General features: G+C 44.8%; 1 protein-coding gene across 1 annotated transcript in view; it reads right to left on the minus strand.

Annotated features, from left to right (window-relative positions):
- Nucleotides 1–17,576, minus strand: part of TGFB2 (transforming growth factor beta 2) — a 66,249-nt gene extending 48,673 nt beyond the window's left edge. The window contains exon 1 of the mRNA XM_074817894.1: nt 16,762–17,576. Within this exon, the coding sequence (XP_074673995.1) occupies nt 16,762–17,104 (343 nt within the window). The 5' untranslated portion in view covers nt 17,105–17,576. The remainder of the gene's footprint in view (nt 1–16,761) is intronic.
- Between the last annotated feature and the right edge of the window lie 5,786 nt (nt 17,577–23,362).

Here is a 23,362-nt window from a genome sequence, read left to right on the forward strand (position 1 = left end):
CTCTTTTTTCAGTTTTTCCAGCATAGAAGAACAAGACTGCTTTCACGTAGATTTTTTTCTTTTGTGACATCAATGAAAGTTTAAAGTGCCTTGTCAAAAGTGATGAAAAAGTTATAAACAACACAGAATAGCCGCCAATGCCCTTGAACTAAGAGTGCTCCTGCCTACCTGCTTAGCTGTCAGTACCCAAAAACAGTACTACTGTTTCATAACGGTAAAAGTAAGATGGGTATTTTGGTATTTACTTGAGGTTAACAAAGTCTCTAAGGCAGAAGGATCCCGGGCTCTCACAGGCTTTCCAAATTCCAGTCAGAAACATGAATTCTTACCAGAAAGACTCTGAAGGAGCAAATGCCATTTGTGCAGCACACATGATGTATTTGCTCTTGGTGGTATTGGCTGCTTTTAGCCAAGTCAGCCACCGGCAATTTTTGAGTCCAACCTGAGAAGCATGAATTTCAAAAATCCAAACTAGAAGTTTGTAAAGCTCATCTCACCATACCTAGACTTTTACAAAAGCAGATAAAACAAAGCCTCTTCCATAAGTTAAACAAAATGTTTCTTTCACCTTGGAAAACTGCATGGGAAGATGAGAGAAGTTTCATCTCATGGAGGCTTTGTACTTCTTTGAGGCTTCCCATCACTGTTGATGCAACTGTAGCAATCAGCTCCTCAGATGAGTTATCTTTTGTAACCAGTGGTTCTGTCAGTTGTGACTTTAGGTCAAGTCAGGAACCCCTCATCATTTGCTGACTTCACTCAAGGTTCATGGCAAAGCTGAACCAGTACAGATACAGAGAAATATATCACTTACAAAAGTGGCATGAGAATCCATGGCATCCTCAGTTATCTCCAAAATGCCTTAGGAAGAAGGCAAGAGAACACTGACAGATGTAGGCATGTCAGACTTGGAGGCAAGTAACAGAAAGCCTTCTCCAACGGGAGTCATTTTCACACTGGGACTTCTTCTGAAACATGTCTGTGACAAAACCATGAAAGAGAACAGATGCTTCCAAACTTCTCAGAAGCTTAGAAGACAAGTATTCTCACTCGTGTATTCCTGATGAAGGCCCCAACAATGGAGACCAAGGAATTAAGTTTAATTAGATTTTACCAGGAAACCTGAAAATGTCATTTCAAAGAACGCTCCATAAAGTAAAGCATTTGCAGTGTTGCTGACGGCAACTTGTCTGTAGGTCCCCAAAGCCAGAATGCAATGCTGAAGCACTCCTCCTGCCCAACACTTCACCTCAGCAACAGGGCTCAGGTACTCTGCATTGTTTAGGGCTCCAAAATCAAACTCACAAATCCAAACATAACCAGAACTTTGAAAAAGACAAAAAAAAAAAAAGATACAGAAATCAGGACATTACAGTGTGCACCAACCCTAAATACACTAAATATAACGGAACAGGATAAACCATAGACCTAGATCCTGTTCTTAACAGGAGAATCGTATGTGGATGATTACACAAAAAGGAGATTCATACAAGGTGATAGTGATGGTGGCTAGGCATGTGGGAGCACTCATCTTCCCTTACTGGGTATTCAAAATTGGACACAGAGAAACTTGTGCTGGATTGCCCAGCACAGATTAGTATTTTTAATCTATTGCTATTTCTAAGAGCAAGTTGCTCTCTCCTCTTTTTTTCTTTAAAAAAAAAAAAAAAAAAAAGTGAGTGGGCCTCACTGCTCAGCTATTCTAACTGGAAGATTCGAAAGCGGTCAGGAAATTTCACGACTGCCTTGCAGAGAGCGGAGGAGATGAAAGCGAGTCCCACGGCACAGGCTCTGTTCCTCTCGCCCCACCTCTGCCAGGAAGCGCTCCTGTTCCGCTGGCAAGCGGCGCAGCTGGCTGCCTTCTCCTGCTCGGCCAAGGGTCCAGAGAACAGCCTTTCCAAACTATTCCCTGGCTGGAGGAGGAAATGAAAGCAAGTCATTTTCAAGAAAAGCAGGTTGGATTGTCCAAGCCTTTCACTCTGGGGAGGAAAAAAAAGAAGAAAAAGGAATTATACAAGAAGTAAAAGTGTAACGGAGAAGGAAAGGCAAAAGAAAACTGTACATTTTTTTGTGTTGCAGAGAAGTCAAGACTCACAGACTCAAAGCACAGGCAACACATCTTTAAATGATTAAGATAACGACAGTGGGTAATAGATGAATGTTAGAGACAGAGGGAAGTGAAAGTTTTTAACCACATTAAATATCATACAATCTTTCCTGCCTCGTAACAGTAATTACAATTAAAATGATTTACACCCTGGTCCAGTGTAAATCAGGAACAGAAAAGCACAGAGATTGCGAACCTCTCTTAGCGAAAACTCTCCAGCCAGCAGAAGACAGTGCCACTAGCTGCCTGCATGAAGGAAATGCACAGCACACCTGCCTGCCCATGTGGAGGTGCTCAGCTTTCAACTCCTTCCTCTACTTTTTACCCCAACTGGCCTAGGAAGCTCCCAGGCAGCTTGCTTCTGAAGATCCCTAAAACGTTTCATGGACTGCATGGAAAGTGTGGCTGCTCACTGAGCCCAGAGACTACTAATGAAATGGACATGGAAGGATTAGGAGTTGCAGAACGAACAGTACAGGACAACAAAGCTTGGAGGAGTTCATCTGCAGAGCTTCACATATAGCTAGCCCCAAATCATGCTATCGAATCGCAGCTATCAGAGAGAAGATTAATGTTCAATACCTGGTCATCCTCTTTTATGCAGTAACTTGTCAAAAACAGATTGTTCCCTGAAGATACTTGTTAGGGTTAGTTCCAATTCAGTGTTAAGAGCATGGACTCAATAAGAGTATCAACTCTTACTATTTAAGTACAGATATTCCTAATTCCAAGGTCCTTTTACTAAATCCCAATTACTAGGATGAGTTATGATCTATAATGCCCTCTACACTATTTTTAACACAAGTGAAATTTCTTTATGAGTTAAGGGCTCAGACCTCTGGGTGTGGTAGGAAGAACACCTCCACTAACTACTTTGCAACATGGAGTCACCAACTGAGTCAGTGACTTGGAGGTGTCCCATGTCTTGTGTTATTGAACGCGGAAAAGAAACCCAAAACCATTATTTGCCTTCCAAAATTATGGTTTCTGGCAACAGAACTAACCTCACAGCTGGAGTGTCTGGCCCCTTGCTTCTCTGAGGAAAGAGTCGCCAATTGTACGAGCACTAGATAACCCATCACCACCTACTTCCTCCTTCGCAGTGAGGAGCTGTGGGTGGCACCGCTCCTGCCAGCACAAGGGCAACCAACTCTGTCAGGCCACACCTTTGTAGATGGTTTCTGCTGAGATATGGTAACTCTCTGATCAGCTGGTTTCTAGAGACCCTTTATTTTAGGCTGCTGGCACTTCAATAATTAAGCAGCTTCAAGGAGCCAGATGTAGGTACTGGTTTACTTTGACGATGGAACTGAGGTGCTTTGGTTACCCAGATGTGACAGGAAAGATTCACAGCTTAGGCAGAAGTGATCACCTCATGTTCTGCACAAAAGCAAGAAGTCCCAAAGAACTGCACACATTCAGGTTTAGTATTATGAAGGAGACAGTCATACAAAGATGAATGTAACAACGAGTTGAATTGATTGGACAGAAGTGTTTACAGAGAAAACTGGAAAGGATAACTGACAAATGTTTAGTTTGCCGCACAGGTAGAAATGACAAATAAGATCTATCAGGTCAGAAAACTGTCTGTGATATAAACTGAATGCAACCATAAGAAGATAAAATTTAAAAAATGCAACTATATATTACAAACAAAAGTAATAGCTGCTGAGAACTACTATACATCAGAAAATAAGAACTGCAGATAACAGATGAGAAAAATCAAACAGGCGTACAAGCTTCATGGCCAAGAAACCTAACGATGAGATTTACTTAAGTACAAAGGAAGCTTAATAGAGATATTCATCCATTACAAGATAAAAACTGTTGAAATAATAATACAGAAATATGAAACGTACTTTTGGAGGTAAATAAGCCAAGAAATCATAAGATGAAAAGACACTTTTTTTTATTCCAGCAGAAACTCGGAAGGTCTTGAAACAATCGCTACTACAATCAGACACTGTAAAACAAGCAAGATCAGATAACTTGCATCAAGACTTTTTAAAGACCTGTCCAAGGAATTATCTAAATTCTTAAAACTAGCTTTCAATAAATCCCAAACACTGGAAAATATCTTAAGGATTTGAGGCAGAACATATTTGCTAATGTACAATCTTAAACAGGGCAACCCCTGTTATCTCACATGCACAGTCAGCCTTATACTGATCCCAGAAAAAAATATGCAAAGTGCAGGAATGAGAATCAGCTCAGAGGAACTAAGGGAGTATAACCAACATCAGGTCAAGAAAAACAGATCCCACTGGTCCAGTATCTCAGTGAGTGATACTGATAGTCCTATAGGCAAGACAACTGTTTTAATATATGTACTTAGGTAGCTGCAAGACATTTAAGCTGGTGCTACATAATGATTGCATTAGGAAACGAACAATAGGACACCAACATGGCCAGGCAGTAAATGAATCAAAGCTTGTGTTTTTATGAGACTCAAAATACAACGGTAAACAGCAAACCATTACTGAGAGACAAGCTTCCAACAAGGTCCTCCTGTAAGGCTCGTTTTACTGTACTCTATTATCTAATGTTTTAATCCATCACCTGGAAGGAAACTAAACCATTATTAACCAACTGCACATGAAATTGATATGGATGTGACAAATAATGAATAAGACGCATCACGAATACAGTGACTTGAATCTTGAATCATCAAGATGCAAATGTCAGTTGAATCAATATGAAAATACAACTCCAGGACAGAGAAACAAGACCATACTTACAGAGTAGGGAACTCCATCCTGAGAGTCAACACCTCTGAAAATGACTTAGGGAGGGGGGATGATGGTGGATAATTACCCAAGTATGAATTTTTACTTCTCCTTGTAGAGCTCCTGGCAAAGTTACTGCCAAAATTAGCTGCATAAACTGTGTAATATTGAATTACAGCAGAGTCTGCAACATGCATATACTTGATAACGGCACAGCCACTGTTGAAATACTGTGTCCAATACTGTTGTCCACAATCTCAGTAGCATATGAAAAAAACAGGGGAGTTTCAGAGGGAAACCATAAGAATAACTGAAAAGGCTAGGAAGTATCTCAAGGAGCACAGTGTATTAAACTTAAAATAGCTGTGGCTTGATCACAGTCTATGGATCTGAAAGATGCTCAAAGTTGGGTAAAGCAGTCCATGCTGAGCTCCTGGCTTCCTCATTGTAGGGTCTTCCAGCAGCCACACCAGCTCTCTCTCAGCCAGATCAGTTCCTCTCTGCAAAACTTCCTTCTCCTGCAGGTACCTACACAATGCCCACAAATTTGGTAACAGGTCTTCAAAATAGCAAGTGAAGGTTTAAACCTGATTCAAATGCTAGAACTTGAAGTCAAACAACCTAAAACACAATGATGCTTGTTTCTAGTGAACGCAATTAATCACTGGAATAATTTACCAAGTGTGGTGTGAACTCTCTGTCAAAAAAACAAAACTCAGTGGCCTGGAAAATGCAGGTAGGGAGACCTATGATGGCTTCCAGCTTTTTTAATCTGTAAGTGTCCATTCTACTATAACTCAAAGTCTTCTGTAGCAACGCCAGTCTCATCTTTTCTGAACTACAGTATGATATCAATTAGTCATTCACTATGAGTGTGAACAGACCTGGAACATTATACCCTGAGAAGAACATCTCACCCCTGCTGAGATTAGCATCTCCTTCAGTTGTACGGTAACATTCATGTTCAATCAGAAACCTGCTTGCAGGTCTGGCTGTCATTACATTAAGGCACTTCATACTCTGTGACATTGATATTGCCTTAGATTAAACAAGAACCGAGCCCTCCGGTTTCATATCCCACATCAAATGGCTTGAGACCAAATCTCATTTCAACAGGACATAGGAAGTACAACACAGATAAAATATAAACTAAGCTTTTTTATTTTTTAAAAACAAACAAACAAAAACCCAACAACCTGTGGTAGATATTGAGTCTTCCCAGGCTTTGAAAAGTACACAGCAGTAGTACAAGTGTGATACGAAACAGCATTCAGGACATTTCTAATCAGCAAAGCAGATTTACCTGACTCAGGCTTCAACCAAATAAAATGCTGGGACTCTCAAAGGCTACAAAGGAACCACTCCTTTAGGTGCTGCTTAAAACCCCAGCCACAATGACTGTTCTGCTTGCCTAAACAATCACTGCACAGACTCCAGTTTCAACACCACAAGAAAAAATCTGGAGTGGCTTTACTGAAGCAAATTAAATTGCTCCAACTTTTCATCCATGCAAAAAACATACCTCAAAAGTTAACTCGTTATCTTGTGAGTCACTCTGAGACATTATCAAGTCAGAGGGGCTTTATGTAAAACCACATGCACCTTCATGCTATAAGCACAGCTCCTGTTCCCAAACTACTTGGCTTTCCAGCTTGTAAACTCAGCATATATCATGCAGTAAACTGACTTTCAGAAGTTGTTCTCCTGGCTCCAGCTCTAGACTGAATTTTAAGATTTTATTGATAACATAAAAACACCTTGTTGACTTAGCCCTGACCTTTCTTTACAGTCCACTGCACAGGGATTTGCCACATTCTTATTCACAGCCTTTAGATTCTTCCCTGCTCTGGGCGACGAGATCTGATTTTGCACGTGTTTATAAGAAGCCTCTGGATGTGGAGTGATGAGCTTCTAGACAAAAACTCGCTGTAGGGAGAATGATGGAGATATATTACAGCATGTTTATTTGCCAAGACCTTTCCAGTCAGATGGCCATTTATTTTAGACAGGGGAAGGTGTGGAATACCTAAGAAGTACAGGACATGAACTCATGCCTCCTTTTCTGTGTTCTGCAATTCTTGCCATATTGTGGCCATATGCTGTTCCCAGATGACATCTGCCATCAAATGCTTCTATCAATAAGCTACTAAGGTGTTTATTTTTAAAAGCGATATTTTTTTTTTTCTGCAAAGCCTTACGCAGAAGAACATCTCTATGGGTAACTTAGTAAAAGGGAAAGCACCACATTACAGTAATACGTCCCAATATATCTTGAAGATGTGTCCATTCCCTGAAACAAAGGAATGGCACTTAATACCTGATCCGACGACTTTTGCAGTCAATGGAAAGACTTCCAGTGTTTTCAGCAGGCTTTGGACCAGGGCCCTTAATCTGGGGAACATACTCTCAAAAGGCAGAAAAATTGAAAGGTTTGACTGTATCACATGTATAGCTGGCCTTGTGGCAAGTGTGCATGAGGCAGATTCCTTTCCAGACTCTACCTCAACAAATACACTTCCAGCCAGAGAAAATTAAGTCTCCCAGTAAAAATGGGTAAATAATAGGACTCCAACTTGGAAGGAGGTAAGTTCCTTCAGACACATGATATTGTTGTAACTCAGTCTCTGGCCACCTTTATAAAGATCTCTTTTTCTAGATCCTTTTGGGGCTCTTTTCTTCCCTGATTAGCAAGGGGAACATGAAATTTCCAAATTCATGGCTCCTAGCATCAGGGAGAAATGCAAGCTGGGATGGGGGAATCCAAATTCAAAGAGGGAGAGAAAGCTCAGACCCCCAACAATCTGTTCCGAGTCCATCCCAACCGGGACGAGGCTGCTCGCTTAGCTCCCCTGCTTTCCAAACTGTATATCCTGGCAGGGAGCCTCTCAGTTCCTATCATACCACCAGATCAGAACAGCAGTTTTATTTTCAGGAAAGCTGGAACTTGTATACATGTCTGCTGCAATAGCCTGTCATCATATGCTAGGTAAACACGCAACAAGCACAACAAATGAAACATCTTTCAGTGTACCTCAATGTTGAAATGTGGCTACTTCACTTCCAAAGCGTGCATGAGGAAAAATTTGAGTATAGAGCAGTGATTGGCACAAGACATATACAGCCCTTGCTCTGCCAGGGAGGCCCAGAGCCAACTACAACAGCCAAGAAAACTGGGCTGGACCTCTGAGAGATTGGGCAAGAACGAGAACACCAAGGATCTGCATGGATCCAACATCTCCAGACTGTTTAAAACATCTTATCATTTTGGAGAATACAATATATCACTTATCCTTCCCTGAGGACAAACATCCCCTACACCCCTGCAGGCATGTGGATGAAGAAACGAACTGCCAGTACTGCATGGGTCTGTGGACCTGACCCTTGGTATCCATAAATTTTGCTTACTAGGTATTTATGAAGTACTCTGTTTTGGTATTATCCAGCCAACCGTATTGATTCCTGCAGCAAACCCTCGAAGCATGATGGCCAGGAGCTGCGATGCAAAGGGCAGTGCCCCTCCAGTGCCACATTCATGGGTGAGCAGAGAGGTCTCTCAGCTTTGCTAACCTGGGCCACCCCCGGGATCAATCAGAGGTGGGACAAGGAGCAGCAGCCTGCTACAGGCTCTGGTGAAGGCTAGACCCCCACCACACTGTGCCTGCCAGCCACTTCTGCCATTATTTCAAACCACTGCTGCATCTGAAGAGAGTAAATTTGCTGCATCATTTTTACACGTCACTTTGAAGATGTAAAGTTCTGCCCGTGTTCTTCTTCCTAGCATACATCTTGGCAGGCCTGGAGAGGATCTTTATGACTGTTTGCCCAAAGTCCAAAAAAAGTCACTTCATACGTATCGGGCAATGCCCACTCAAATAAGCAAGGACTACTCTCTGTTCAATCTGGGCTATCAGAGATCATCTGTAAACACAGCTGTGGGCTCAGGATTAATAAGTATTATTGCACAGAAGCCTTCATCAAGTATGGGATTGCTAGGTACTCTCCGACCACTTCAAAAGAGTCAGATCTATTATTTTTTCTGCCTCCTGAGTACAAAGTCCACCCACAGGGCTGGGTTTTTTTGAGGGTTGGGATTTTTCTTCCACCCCAAGGAATGAAAACCAACATGTTCTGATTCCTATCAGTCATCACTATGGTAAAGATAAGTTACCATCACTATTTCAGCTGAGCTAGCTGCTGAATTGCAAATGCTATACGTAAACAAAAACAAGTAAGAGAAGGAACTTCAACAGGCTTACCTCGCCTTTTAAAATTCAAGGCAGGGGTTTAAAAGAGATGAAGCCAGGGAAAACATTGGATACTAACACCAGCCAAACAGGGAAAAATAACGAAGTTGTAAGCCTGAAAAACTGAAATGGAAAGAATGACAGATTTACTGCTGCATTTGATGCACATAACCACTGATAGACTCTCCCCAGGAAGTGTTGAAATTACCATCACTGAAATGAATCCAGAAGCTAAAAATTAAATTATCTTTCCCAGAACATTCCAATTTGGGCTTTGGCAACAACAGATGTTTTAATGCTCTTAAATATATGCATGCGCGTGTGTGCACGCATGCACACACGCACACACATACTTAAGTACAGTATCCTCTTTCACGCAAGACCTCCCTCTTAGTTTTCACAAAGTTAGACTGAACTTATGGTCATTCTGCAAAGCCTTTTCTTCAAAGTCTCTGCTCAAATGCAAAACTGTCAGATTAAGCAACCCATAAGGAGTCTTACAGCAGCTCCAAGTTATGAATGAATGGTTATTTGTGAACTTGCCTGTCAAGACAGATGCGGTATTTGTCAGTGCAGTATGAGTTAGATATGGTGGGAAGGAGCCAAACAAGCGAAGTGAAAGGTCAGGATCACAACATTTCCCTTTTTCCCCGCCTCAGTTCGCCTAACACGATGCCACAGCTTTTGCTGATGTAAAGCAGTAGTCTATTTTCATGCAACCTATCATGCTTATTTGAAAAGCAATATTCACACAAGAAAAGTAAAAGAAAAATGGGTGCAGAGGGAGAGGAGAACAGGAGTGGTTTGGTGCAAGAAAGCTACAACTGAGAGACAAATCCAAGACGGACAGAAAACAACACATCTTTAGAAATTTGGTGATACTTGAATCGAGACCACTCTATGGAAGTTGAAACACAATCCGTTGTTTTTCTTGTATTAAAATGCAGTATTACAAGGATCACAGGTTAATTCATGTTGGAAGGGGCATCTAGTCCAACCTCCAGCTCAAAGGAGGGTCAGCTATCAGGTCAAATTACTATTTACACTTTATACACTTATTTATAATAACCTGAAGTCAGCATCACACTGTGCTAGGTCTTCTGTAACAACAAGAAGAGGTTCCTCTCCTAAGGGGATTTCAGTGGGAAAAAGCTCAGCTCTACAGTGAAGATCCTGAACATGCCAATGAGCATCACACATGAAATTAAAAGGAACCCTCGCTCATTGTCCAAATTAAAACCTGAATGAGGGAGAGATGTTCTAAAGATCCTCTCTGCACTCTCAGCCATAAATCTGCTTCAGGGATGCCTGTGAGGTCTAGCATCTCCTGGAAACCAAACGTGGATGCCAGAGAAACCAAACAGCAATACAAGATATATTTCAGTGGAGTCTGTCTTTCCACAGTGAACGAGCAGTCTCTCTGTGCTGCTGCCTAAACTCATCCCGCTTGACCTCCTCTGAAAGGAGCCAGGAGCTTTCCAAGCAGCATGCATGTACTGTTGTGTGGTTCCCTTTGGAAAACCTGGCTGGTTTAGAGAACGCTATGCTACCCAAAGAGGCAACTTCTCTACTCTGGACCAACTTGCAGAGCATCAAAAGCATGCAAAAACCTGCTCACCAGACAGGTCTAATGAAGCCAGGTCTAACACTTCATTTCTCCAGGGCCGAGCCTGTGCCATTCGAGCTAAGAGAACCACAGTACTAAAGAGGCTCATGAGTCATTCATAAATTCTAAAACAACTGGTCACACTGAAAGGAAAAAGAACACAACCCTTCACACTAAGGTTTTTTGCAACTCCTCATCCTCTTGTCACAGACAAATCTTTGAGTTTCTCCTCTATACCTTGCAGCTGCATGTCTTGTACAGTTGGGTGCCCAGCTGCAATCACTTAAGAGCAGTTAAGGACAAGCATGGGAGAGCTGTTTTAAGAAGAAACATAGCTCCTTCAGATAGACTACTACATAAAGCCACCCAACAGTGATGCTGGAGCTAGGCACCTACTAGTCCACATCAAAGATAGAAAGGGAAACAAGCATCAGCCTGTGGTTGAAGGCAGGATACAAACTTTCCCTAAACAAATGACCAAAACAAACTTTTTAGTCTAAACAAATCAGCAGAAACATCCTATTTAACATTAAATAATATCTGGGGAGTGTATCATCCTCAAGCTAAAAACTGCCTGCTTGAAAACGTGCAGCATGTGGTTTCACAACAGGAATGGAAACATTTGTGTGTCTTCACTCATGACTCGTTTTGTCACCATACCCTGGGGTTCCTCTCTTTATCTGTAATACAGGAGCAGCCTAGCATAGACAGTGGAAAGGCAAAAGAAGACAGCTGCCCAATGGGGTCAGACTTCTTTGAGATCACAGGAGTACTGAAAAGCCTCTTCTTTCCTCTCTAAAAAACCCTGTAAAGCATTTCCTTCTCACTGGGCTCCAATGCCCAAATGACAGATTTCAGTGCAGCGAGAGGGATTTGAACTGTCTGGCTTTGTTCATCCCTGCAAATGCACCATAAACTGGGCCCCAATTCAGGAAGCTAATTAGGCATACACAGAGCCTTAATGTTAATGAGTCCATTCATGTGTGCGAATCTCCGCAGATGTTTTAGAACCGTGCTGAAGAGGCTCGCCAAGTATGACAGCCAGGAGTTCTCATACACCTTTTTGCTCAGCTCTGGTGCAGGCAGGAATCTTAAACCAACAGCAAAATGCTGGAAGTAGTAACTTCAAAGCAACACAGCCATGCTGATGATTGCTACTGTTCTCATGCAACGCACCAAGGGTGAACAAGGCTAAAACCAGCAGCTAACAAGGATGATGCTCTGCTTTCTTCGCGCAATCACATACTCGCACCCAGTCCTGCAATTACGTGCAGCCAGCAAGAGTGACATGAGCTCCAGGCACTCCCTGCACATCTCCAGCCACGAGCAGAAGACAAGGGCGCATCTCCAGATAAGTCTCTGGGACTCCAAAACATTCACACTGCCAAGGGGCTGGGGGACGGCAGGATTAGTGATGCACATCCAACCTTTTCACTCATCAAATTAGAGTGAAAGTGCCTCTTTAAAACAGACACCAGAAAGAAACTCAAGGAGTGTTACAGAAAGGACTTGGGAATACAGCTCTATGTTTCTGTCTTGCAGCGTTAAAGAGGGGGTCATGGGTTTTTTGCTTGTCTGTAGGCTTCATCCTCTGACAGAAACACAGGGACCCTGTACCATGCCAGAGCGGCTTGCGGACCTACCCCTCTTCCAGCCTGGTGCTCTGCTTACAGCAAGTCACTGGTGATTCAAAAGGCAGGCAGGAAACACACGTGGTGCACCCCACCATCTGCTCCATACGAGTGGGAGTGGAAGAAGAGAGCTCGCTTTGATTTCAGCTGTTCTTGGTTAGTGCATCAGAGCATGTTATTTTATTATCCCTCTTAGTATGTAGAAGACTACTGCCCAGAAAATTACCCTGCCCGTTTTTAAATCCATTTGCAATTTCCTGGTTTTTTTCATCACCACCTAGGAAGATTGCAGTAAGTGCCATTCATGAACAAGGAGCAAGGAACTGTTCCTCCCACGTCTCTCCTCAGGGAAGCCTTCGCATTCCTTCAGGTCCTCTCTGCAAACCAAGTAAGCCTGACAAACACCTCCTACAAGAGGTGCTCCAGAGCACAACCACAGGGCCAGCATAGCTAGAATGTTTTAAAAGAAGGTATTCCTTCTGAGACTGTTTCCATATCATTAACAACATAGGAAATCCCAAAAGTTCTGTGTTCTGCTAAATGCAAACATACGTGAGTCACGCAGCCGTAGCTGTTAACATCGTGGTTATGATGCAGTCAGTGCTGGCAGATGCGGAGCACAGCCGCTCCTGCACGAGTAATTCTGGTACCCTGAAGACAAGGAGCCCACATACGTATAATTGCTGGTAAATCGAGTCCTTGTTGATAAAGTAGAAGCATGTCATTGTACCCAGACAGTGTATAATGTTGTCTTTCATGAGGCAAACATTCAGCAGAACGAGTGTCTATGTAAAGCAATATTCATGGTACAGAGCTCCTGAGAAGACTAATCCTACCACCCAGTGCAGGCTGGAACCCGTGGAGGACACTAAAGTAGTTTAAAATCTGTGCAAAACCAGGCCCAAACCCAGAAGAACTGTGATTTCTTCAGCTACTGAGTCCTTACAGACCTATCTCCAAGAATGAATAAAACTTAAAAATTTACCTGCATTAGCCTTAAAGCATCAGTACCAACCAGCTCATTGAATGTGACAGAAATTGCCATGAATGACGATGACAGAATTGGGCCCCAGCCCCCGCACACACGTGTCGCCTGTTTTTCTCGAGTATCCCAGTTACGCATTAGTATTACAACTCGCAATCCTCACCTGTGCTGGCATTAAATTTCCATTTATTATCAGTGCAATGGTACTTATCACCCAGACTCAAACAAATAACTAGCTTAAGTATCAGGCCGTAGATAACCAGTGAAGAACCGATAAGTAATAAACGTCTAATGTGATCCAGCTTTCATAGGAATCAGTATTAAGCATCTACTCAGGTAGCTTCACCTTGGCACAGAAGAACTGTCTCTGATGTCGTGCTCAGCTTCCACATCCCACCTCCCTCTTTAAACTGCCCTGTAAAACAACTCAGTTTCTGACTGCCAGCTGGACTTAGGAGAGATTCAAACTTTCAGTACCTAATCCATTCTGTCACAAGCACAACGCAGGCAGGCATGCTTGACAGACAAAAGCTTATTGGTTTTTCCAAACCCCTTTGTAGTATTTTTTTCCACCACTACTTTTCACATCTGTTGGTTTTGGGTCCGGCAGTCCCTGACTCGCTGAATTTCCACATATATTCCGACTTGATGTGTCTTTAACCTCAAGTGGACTGTCAAGCCAGATGCCAGATGCCCCCTTACTTCCTCAGTGCAAACTATCAGTAAACCTTAGCATAACTTTACTTTGAGCCTTAAACTAACAGCATGTGAAAAGATTAATATGAATAAATTCAAAACTAATCAGATCCCTTCTTTAAATGTTGACACAGTATTATTTATATCCCATAAATACCTTCTTGACTAAAATTCATCCCAGGAGATTGGCATCTTGCCAGTTCTATTCATATTTACTGTATTTATACAGTACAGTTGGCCAAGGATAATATTTAAGACAAAATATGCCTTAGGGTATATACAATATCTCTTATAGTTTTCCTTTTAAATCTCCTCATTGCTAAAAATATTTAGTCTGAACTTTACAAAATGCCCCACAAAGACCTATCAGCGATCTGTAGTGATATATTGCTGACTACGAGTATAATTAGAGCATATTTGTAATACTTGGGTTGTAGTCAGTTACTGAACGCTAACAACTTGTGGTAAAAACTGAACCACTGATCTTTCCCATGCCTTCCTCCCAGCAGCTTTTGACCTCCAGTGTGTTCACACTGATCCCCTTCTCCCTCCTGCCTCCCTCCAACACAGCAGAAACCGTAGAGTTAAAAAAATTCACTCTGAGACGTCTAGGAGAAAGCACCCGTGGCCGCCAGAACTGCGCTTTCAATTTCTTCCTTTAAAATATGGTGGGGCGATTTCTTCCCTTCTGTCTTTTTTGGAAAGGTTTGCTCCATCCAGCATAACTAGAGAGCAGTGGAAAAACAGTTAACCTACTTACTCTGATGTTAGCGACAGCCCTTGCACAGTAGTACTGGATCTGCTGCTAACTGGCCCTCTGATCCCAACCGTCTGATGCACTCTGTTGGTAGATACCTGCAATCTCCTTTGCTCTTCCAAAACCTTTATCGATACCTCAGTACAAATCTGGCCTCTGACAACATTTTAAAAATAGATCCTCTTTTGTCAACACCATCCAAGTCACACACCACAGATATTTTAATTTTCTGGAAAGTATGCGGCTGCATTTTGGACTATCGGCTCTTTGTAGTTTGCTCACATGGGGAAAAAGGACGATGTGCTCAGGATGGACACATTCTACAATTTTCAGAGACTCTCTGCTACAGAGTCACCTCCACGAGCCAAGGCACTGCTATCGGTCTTCCTAACCTGTGCCCATAGGTTAATGCCCATTCCTCTGCTCAGGGCATGATCTGATAGGTCTCAAAACAAAGTGCTGACTTCCACCAGCTAACTACTACGGTATACCAACGTGGAAAACAGGCACGATTTCTGTGTTCTCGCTATGGCTATGAATTACACTGAACCTCTCTGCTCATACCCACCTGGCTCCAAATACAGATTTAAAAAAAAAAAAAAAAAAAAAGTATTTCTTCCCTGAGGGTAACAAGGGTGGAGTGTATTTATCATGGCTATTATAGATGGTGCCATAATTACAATAATAAAATGGCTCTAACTGCCAGGATGTCCTGTACCTGATGCTGTCATTTAAGAATAAAGGAAGAAAGGGAGGCAGCTGCACCGAGCGTGGGGTTCAGATACCTTGGCTGGCATCCTAGGACTATCACACGCAAGACAGAGCAAGCCCCAAAGCTACAACTTGCTAAACTAAAAATAAATAAGGGGAAAATGCAATTAGAAACTCTAGGATAAAGTTACCAAGATGGCTGCATTATCTGTTTAAGCAAGAGGTATGTGCTTTTCAAAAACAGACAGCAAGTATATAGGGCATCAAGTGGTGGGGGAGGGAAGAGAGAGAAAAAGAGAGCTAAATGAAAAGAGTAGGGACTAGGTTTTGGATATGCGGACGGAGAAGTTATTTTCTGCTTCTGGTATTTCACTTTCCTCGGTATGATGATGATCTAGATTCTTTTAAGGGAGTGCGGTGCTTTTTCTTTTTTTTCTATACACTTAAAACTACACTACTGAAACAAAAAGGCACGTCATTATGATTATTAATCATTCTAAGTGGATCTGGTCAGCACAGAGCATTTGTACCCTTTTTTTTTTTTTTTTTTTTTTGTGCAAAACGTGGCGTGGATCACCAGAAGGTCATTAAAAACAGCAAAAGGCAGACGGGCTGAGACAGGTTCCAAGAACCGAGGCTACCCAGAAGGGAAAACTTTTTCTGTACCTGAAATGAGAGTGCCCATGAACTGAAACGGGAGGCTAGTTAAAGTGGGAAGAGGAGGGAGGATGTCGATGTCTCTGTCCCGCAGACCGCTATTCAGATTGGTGCTCGGAGAGGACAAAGTTCTGGAGGGGCGCAGACAGAAGAGGAGCCGGTGACTTTTTTTTTTTTTTTAAGACCTCCTTTTCAGTTATGGAGAGATGGAAACCTGCCCGATCCAGACACTCCAAGGGAAACAACAGCAGTGGAAAGATATTGGCTCTTTTTGGAGGCTGCACACGGGGCTGCGGGGGAGCTCAGACCCAGCGCTGGGGAGGGAGCGGGATCCTGGCCGGGGGGCAGCTTCGCTCAGGTACACGGTGGTGGAAAGCAGAGGCACCTTTAGGCACTCCTGAGCGACGTCAAAGAGGGTCGGAAACCTCGCGAGTCTGGGGGGACAGCTGAGCCCCCAACCCTCCCACCCCCGGGCACCTAAACGAAACCCTGGAAGCCACCACCTAAGAGAGGCGGAGGATAAGAGCAAGCGGAGCAAAGGCGGCAGATGATGATGCATGGGGCTGGTATCTGAAGGTGCTGAGCACTGCCAAGCCTCGGGGGCGAAACGACACACACACGCACAAACACAGAGGACTTACTTTCGGGGTAAAAAGGCTGCATGTCTATTTTGTAAACTTCTTTGGCATAATACTCCTCGTCGCTCCTCTCCCTCTCGCAAGTGGCGGCTCTGTGGTTGGCTTTCTCTTGCAGCAGGTCCCTGGTGCTGTTGTAGATGGAGATGACCTCCGGGGGCACCTCCTCGGGCTCGGGGTACTCGTCCGGGGGGCTGGTGAGCTTCAGTTTGCTCAAGATCTGCCCCCGGATCGCCTCGATCCTCTTGCGCATAAACTGATCCATGTCGAGGGTGCTGCAGGTAGACAGGCTGAAAGCCACGGTGGCCAGATCCACGGTGAGAAACACGCTCAGGAGATAGCAGTGCATTTTAAGTGTTTAAATACAGCGCCCCCCAAAAAAAGAGTGACTTTAACAACGAACAACAACAAGGGAAAAAAATTAAAAAATAAAAAGGGGATGTGTGCAAACAAAGGGAAGATCTGCAGACAAAATGCAGTTAAAAACCGGACTGCAAGGACGACTTGCAATCGAAAAACGCACGGGAGGCGTCAGTGAAAAAAAATACCAATAATAATTAAAAAAAAAAAAAAAAAGGCAAGTTGCTACAACTAGATAAAATTCGGGGGTGGAGTGAGCCGGCCAGCCAAAAAAAGGGAGAGAAAAAACCCCCAAACAGATCAACAAACCTGCGAATCAAGTAAACGGAAGACAGACTGTTCTCAGCGCGCTGGCGGAGCCGGCTGGAAAACCAAAAAACTGAAGGGAAAGGAGGGGAAAAAAAAAAAAAAAAAAAAAAAAAAGAAGGCGAAAAAAAAGGAGGGGGAGAAGCAGCAGTGATGGCTATTACAGGGCGCTGCCGCGGCCGGCGGGGGAGCGGGTGCCGGCGCGGCGCTGAGCCCCGCCGTGCGCCCGCGGCGCCCGGCGGCTCCGGGCGGGCAGCGGCGGCGGCGGGAGCGGCCCCGGCACCGCCCCGCGCCCGGCGGCGCTCAGCCCCCGCGGCGGCGCCGGCAGAGGCGCGCACGTGTGCGCCCGGCTGCGCCGAGCCCCGGCCCCCGCGCGCGGGCGCAGCGGCAGGAGGCGGCGGCCCCGCGGCGGCGCCTTGCCCCGGCGGCGAGCGGCGGCGGCGATCCTCCGCCCGGCCGCGTCCCGCAGGCTGCTGCGTGCGCCCCGCGCTGCATGCACCGACCCACCCCCGCCCGCGCCGCGCTGCTTTTTCCAGCTCCCCTCCTCTTCCTCCTCCTTCCGACACGCCAACCCCACGCCGCAGTCAGCGAGGCAGCGCCGCCGCCCCGACAGCCTCCCGCGGATCGCAGGCGCGGAGCGGCCGCCCGGGGCTGGCCGCGGCGCAGCGCCGCTCGCTCTCCCCCCGCCCGCCCCCCCCCGGGCCTCCCCCGCGGGGCTGGGGCTGGCCCCGGCGGCGCGGCGCGGCGCGCAGCTCCCGGCGGATCTAGCGCTCCGCCCGGCACCCCCCGCCCGCCCCCGGCCCCTCGGTGCTCCCTGCGAGGAGGGGACGGGTGCCAGCAGATAACATCACGGCCGCGCAGGGAGAGGGAGATTTATAAGGTCTCCCCGCCCCACGTGCTCGCCTCGCCGCGGAGTGACGTGGAGGGGCCGCGGGGAGCGGAGGGCTCCGCCGCCGCCCGCCTATTTATTCCCCTCCGCGCAACCGGCGAGGGACTCGCCGCAGCCTGGCCGCCGGCCCCGCCGCCTCAGCCCGGGGCGGGGGGGGGCAGCCCGGAGCCCAGAAGAAAAAGCAACTGCTGCCTGGCGCCTTTTAATTTTTTATTTTTTTTTTTTAAATAAGGCTTTCATGTCTCTTGCACCTACGATTAAAGTCATTGGGCCCCCAAGCACCCTTCCTTTGGAGGCAGAATTAGGCGCCTCCTGGAAGGGCTCGGCTGTGGCTCCGTGCGGGGCTGCCGGGCAGAGGGCAGGGATCAGCCCCCGGCAGCGGGAGGGGCCGGGCCCTGCGCTGCCCCTCGCCGGGTCCCGGGTTTCCCTTCCAAGTGTGTTTCGGGCCATTCTCGTCGCTCCCCGCTGACAGGCGGCTCGGTAATCGGTGCTACCCGCCGAGCGGGGGGAAGGGGTAAGAGAGGAGGAGGTCTCCGAGGTCTCTTCTCCTGTCGGAAGTGTGCAAATACATCCTCATCTGCACTTGACAGAAACTCTCAAGCCCCAAATGCTTGGGCTGCGCCTGTAATTCAATTTTTCCGCTGCCTCTTTTGGCCACGACGAACACCACAGGCTCCATCCCTGCCTGCTCCGGCGTGCGTGGATGGGGAACGTCTGGTGCTTTGACCTCAGGACGGCAGCTGCCCCTCTCTGCCCGAGGGAAATTAATCGACAGTCTACTGGGCATCCCTCAACGTTATGCCATAAAGCTTTTCCTTCACAGTCCATTTGTCAACCCTGCACAGCAAATTTATAAGTGATCAAGTAGCCTTTTTCTTTACTCTCACCCATTTTAGCCCTGTATTCCCTTCTGAATTAAGTCGTCACAGGTTTTGCTTGCCAGGAGTTTCCAATGACACAAGGCTGTTTCTGAAGAACCTCTGCTTTGTTTCCAGAGATGAAGCAACATGTAGAAGAGGTACTCGAAGGGCCACAGGCATCGAGCAGCACAGCTGGGCCACTGCCCACAGTAAACACACAGAACAGAAATGAGAGAGGGTGATGGGGATCCCTCTGAAAGCACGAGGAGAAGCGTGTAAGGCATAGACCGGCCAATCACCACCAAAGACTTTCTCCAGCTGACCACATCTCAGGAACCATCTTCTTTCTGCAAAATATTCAAATGTATTCCGAAGCTCGGAAATGGCAGCCCCAAAATTAAAAGTGAGCTTTTCCTTCCCGGCACGTCTGCGAGGAAAAGTGCCTCCTCCGAGGGGCTGTGGCTACGTGCTGGGGTGATGGAGGCGCCCAGCAGCACGGAGCTGCTGCACGCTGCTTGCATTGGCAGGGCTTTGCTCTGGGGGAATCTTGCACCAACGCAGCCAGCTAACCTTGTGCTGCTGTGGGTACAGCAAAGATGAGATCCTCCGAGAGGTGAATGAGATAAGAAAATGTATTATTTACAGGTATGTAAACTTACTCTTCATTCTTTAAAAGTGCGCGGGTATGTACAGCGCTGCAGACACAACCGAGACAGCATCCTCTTGATACAGAGTTAACGGTGCTTTCCACTTACATCCATGAATTCCTGCAAGGCCACCACTCACCCTTTTACTGCTGTACGTGTCAATGTCCTGCTCCTACTGACCTCAAAAACACAGCTGCAGCGTCAGGAACAGCAATGTTTCCAAAATTACTCAAATAAACAAGCAAGCTCAAGGTGTAGACTCAGCTGGTTTCACTTCTACAACACACCTGTACAAAACCAAGGGGACAGTTCCTCGAGCTGTTACATCTCACAGCTCCGCTGCTGCTGCTAACCAGCTGAGGAATCGGCTGTGTTACACGAGGTACCTCAACCACAAATACTTCTAAAGAAAAGGGTTATTAAATTATTTCCTCCAAAAGCTCCAGCTGAAACCATGGAGAAATTCCTTACACAGCATCTATGGTGCCGTAACACTTCTCTGCTGTAAACACGCTGCCCACCACTTGCCTCGGGGGCTTCAGAGCAGCCATGAGGACAGTGCTCGACACCTTCCGTCTGCAGGAAACTTCCCACCATCTCTCAGGAGACCTCCACAGATACAGCCCTGCCAGATTGCAGTGTTTTGATTCGTGCAAGTTTATTTTTATTCCAATTTGGAAAAAAAAAAAAAAAACCAAACAAAAAACAACAAACCAAACCCAAACTTTTCAGTCTTTCACAAATCCTGGAGCCTTATTGATGCCCTACCGGAGGCCATCAAACCCCCTGTGCTCGACGCCCGGCTGGCCAGGCTGCCCACGCAGCTGCAGGTGCTGGAGGTCCAAGCTCCTCTACATAAGCCACCAGAGATCCAGCCAGGCTGACAGCAAACCAGTCTGACTAGATTTTGAAAGTTGCTGAGATTCCTTCTGATTTGGCAATGTTTCCTCAGAGTCTTTCTGACCAGCTAGGTAAAAAAAAAAGAGTTAAAATAAATCTTGGGTTTGTTCTCATTTGAGACAACGCATTTGCTTCTCTTCTGACCCTTTCAGTGTGACGCAGGGTGTCAGGCTTACCCGGGTGCAGCTCTCTGTTTTGACCCACTACTGCAACAGAGCTCCGTTCCCTAAAATGTTCTGGTATCACCATGGTGATGTTTTTGCCAGGCAGAACTTCCCGGGTGCAGCAGCAGAGATGGGCTTTGGCTTCTCCATTCCAAAAGCCCCGGCCACTTGAGCTACATCCCCAGCAGCTGCTGAAGGCCCATCGCACGTGCCTGAGCCGCTCCGGCTCACCCCAGGAAGGGACACCTGCCTGCTAGCCAAATCATTCAAATACACATCAACATTCATCAACACCAACTTTCCATTTTGTAAATGGAAAAATTCTGGAACGTATACATCATGATATACCTGATCTCATTTCTAAAATCTCTCCCCTGCACATTTGGGGTTTTTTTTTTTGCTGTAAAAGTCCTGCAAACTAGACTCTAAATATGTGCCATTTCTACCTTGCTAAAGTGAGCAACACACAGAGGAAGCAATCAAAAATTGTCACAAATTACAGAGCCAAATGATGCGCACTCTACAAAGCTAGATAATGAGTAATATCGTCAGAATTCAATAATCACGTGCCCTTCCGCACAGGCAATCCAGCTCCCACATTCTACCTTTAAATTCCAGGACTGATACATCTGTCAAAATCATCCCAATTATAGCTTTGCATTTTAGCCTGAAAAGCTTTCTATTTTTTATTCATTCCAAAATAGTTTTTATCTAATGATTACCTGTTAGTTTCAAAAGCTGCTGGGATTATCAGGCACTAAAGTTTAACTCAGTTTACACTTATCTGTTCCCTCCGCCTATACGGAATGGCCTTATCCTGTGGGGCTGCTGTCAGTGGAAGCTTTGTAAGTCAAAAAGCAGGAATGGGCCCTTAGCATGCATACAGGGAAAGAACAGAACTTATCTGTTTTGGAGCTTTTAATTCAATACAATACTGTCTTTTTATATATTGATTTTTTTTTTAATAAACAGTAACTGTTTATTAGAAAAACAGGGACACCTGGAAAGTTACTTCACTAAACGTAAAGGTTTCATGTTTCCTATTAACTTAAAAATTACGTGGTCAGGATTTTACAATTTGTGGTTTCTTTTTAGATTGTTTTGGTTATACGCAAATGTGCTGTGTGAAATACAAAGGCAATAATCTTTCTAAAACTGCTGACGACCAGGTCATTAAGTAAGGTGGCTGGCCACATTTCATAAACTAAAGAACATTGTTGGAAGAGGAATAACTTTTAAAAGTTAAGAGGTGACTTTTGTAAACTCTCACACTGATGACGAGTGCAGGATGATTGCACAATTAATTCTTTGTGGCACGCACAGAAATCTGCAGCCGTAACTGTGGTCGTGTAGAATCTCAGTTATTCTGATGCAGGGTGCTGGGGAAAAAAACTTTTGAATTCTCCTTTTTATAAAAATACATGTACATAAATGTACGAAGGTTCAACTCGTAGAGCCAAGGTGGCACCTAATAAAGGTGAGGCAAAGAGGAGATGACAAATAATGGAAAATCGTAATATATACCATAATAAAACCTTAGATTTTACTGTTTATTATCCTTAGTGAAGCAGAAGTCCCTACTTCTGTGCTGCACATTTCATTAGTGTGCGCAGTAATGCCTGGATGAATTTGAAAGCAAATCCTCCTGACCTTACTAATACAAGCAGCCCCACTGCCCCTAGGATTGTATTTCACACAACCACAGCCCACTCTGGCAACACTCATGTTCCAGAAGATAAAGGCTACTTTATAGAACACGCTGTTTGACACGCAAGACTGCTATCCATATATACATATACATATGTAACTACTTGTCAACTTGCAAATCAAAGGTATGTTTCTGATATATATGTAGAGAGAGAACCTATTTGTAGGAACAAGAACGTTTATTTTTTATACAGTTTATATATATAGGAATGAATATATAATATGTATTATATATAGTAGGAATGAGAACTTTTATTTTTATATATATAGTTTGTATATATTTATAGATACACACCTATTTTTATATATTTTATGAATATATATTTTTATATACACACATACATACATAGATGTAAAAAAAGTTCTCATTCCTACAAATAGATTTAGTAACTTCAGTGGAAACAATCACCAGAGAGTACTCAACAGGATCCGGTCCAAAAAGCCTTTCAGGTGTCACCTCTGTGATCTTATGGAACGGCACCACCTCCACCATCAAGAGAGAACACAGTATTACAGCAAGCTATAATGTCCACACAGCAGTGTATAGTCTGTGTGTTTAAAACTGTACTTTAACAAAAGACATCTAAAAAACAAAAAGGAACTTTACACGGGATCCTGATTCCAAGACACCTCAAGCCAGAATGACTAAAATTTGAAGGAAAGGGGCATGTTCAGGAGGTGCTATTACAGCTGTCCCTCAGAATAACTCCCCCTTCTTCACCAAAAAAAAAAGTCTTGTGGGTAAGAGGAAAACAGGAACAGAAAGGAAAATGA

Source organism: Strix aluco, chromosome 3, assembly GCF_031877795.1.
Source record: "Strix aluco isolate bStrAlu1 chromosome 3, bStrAlu1.hap1, whole genome shotgun sequence".
NCBI classification, from domain to species: domain Eukaryota; kingdom Metazoa; phylum Chordata; class Aves; order Strigiformes; family Strigidae; genus Strix; species Strix aluco.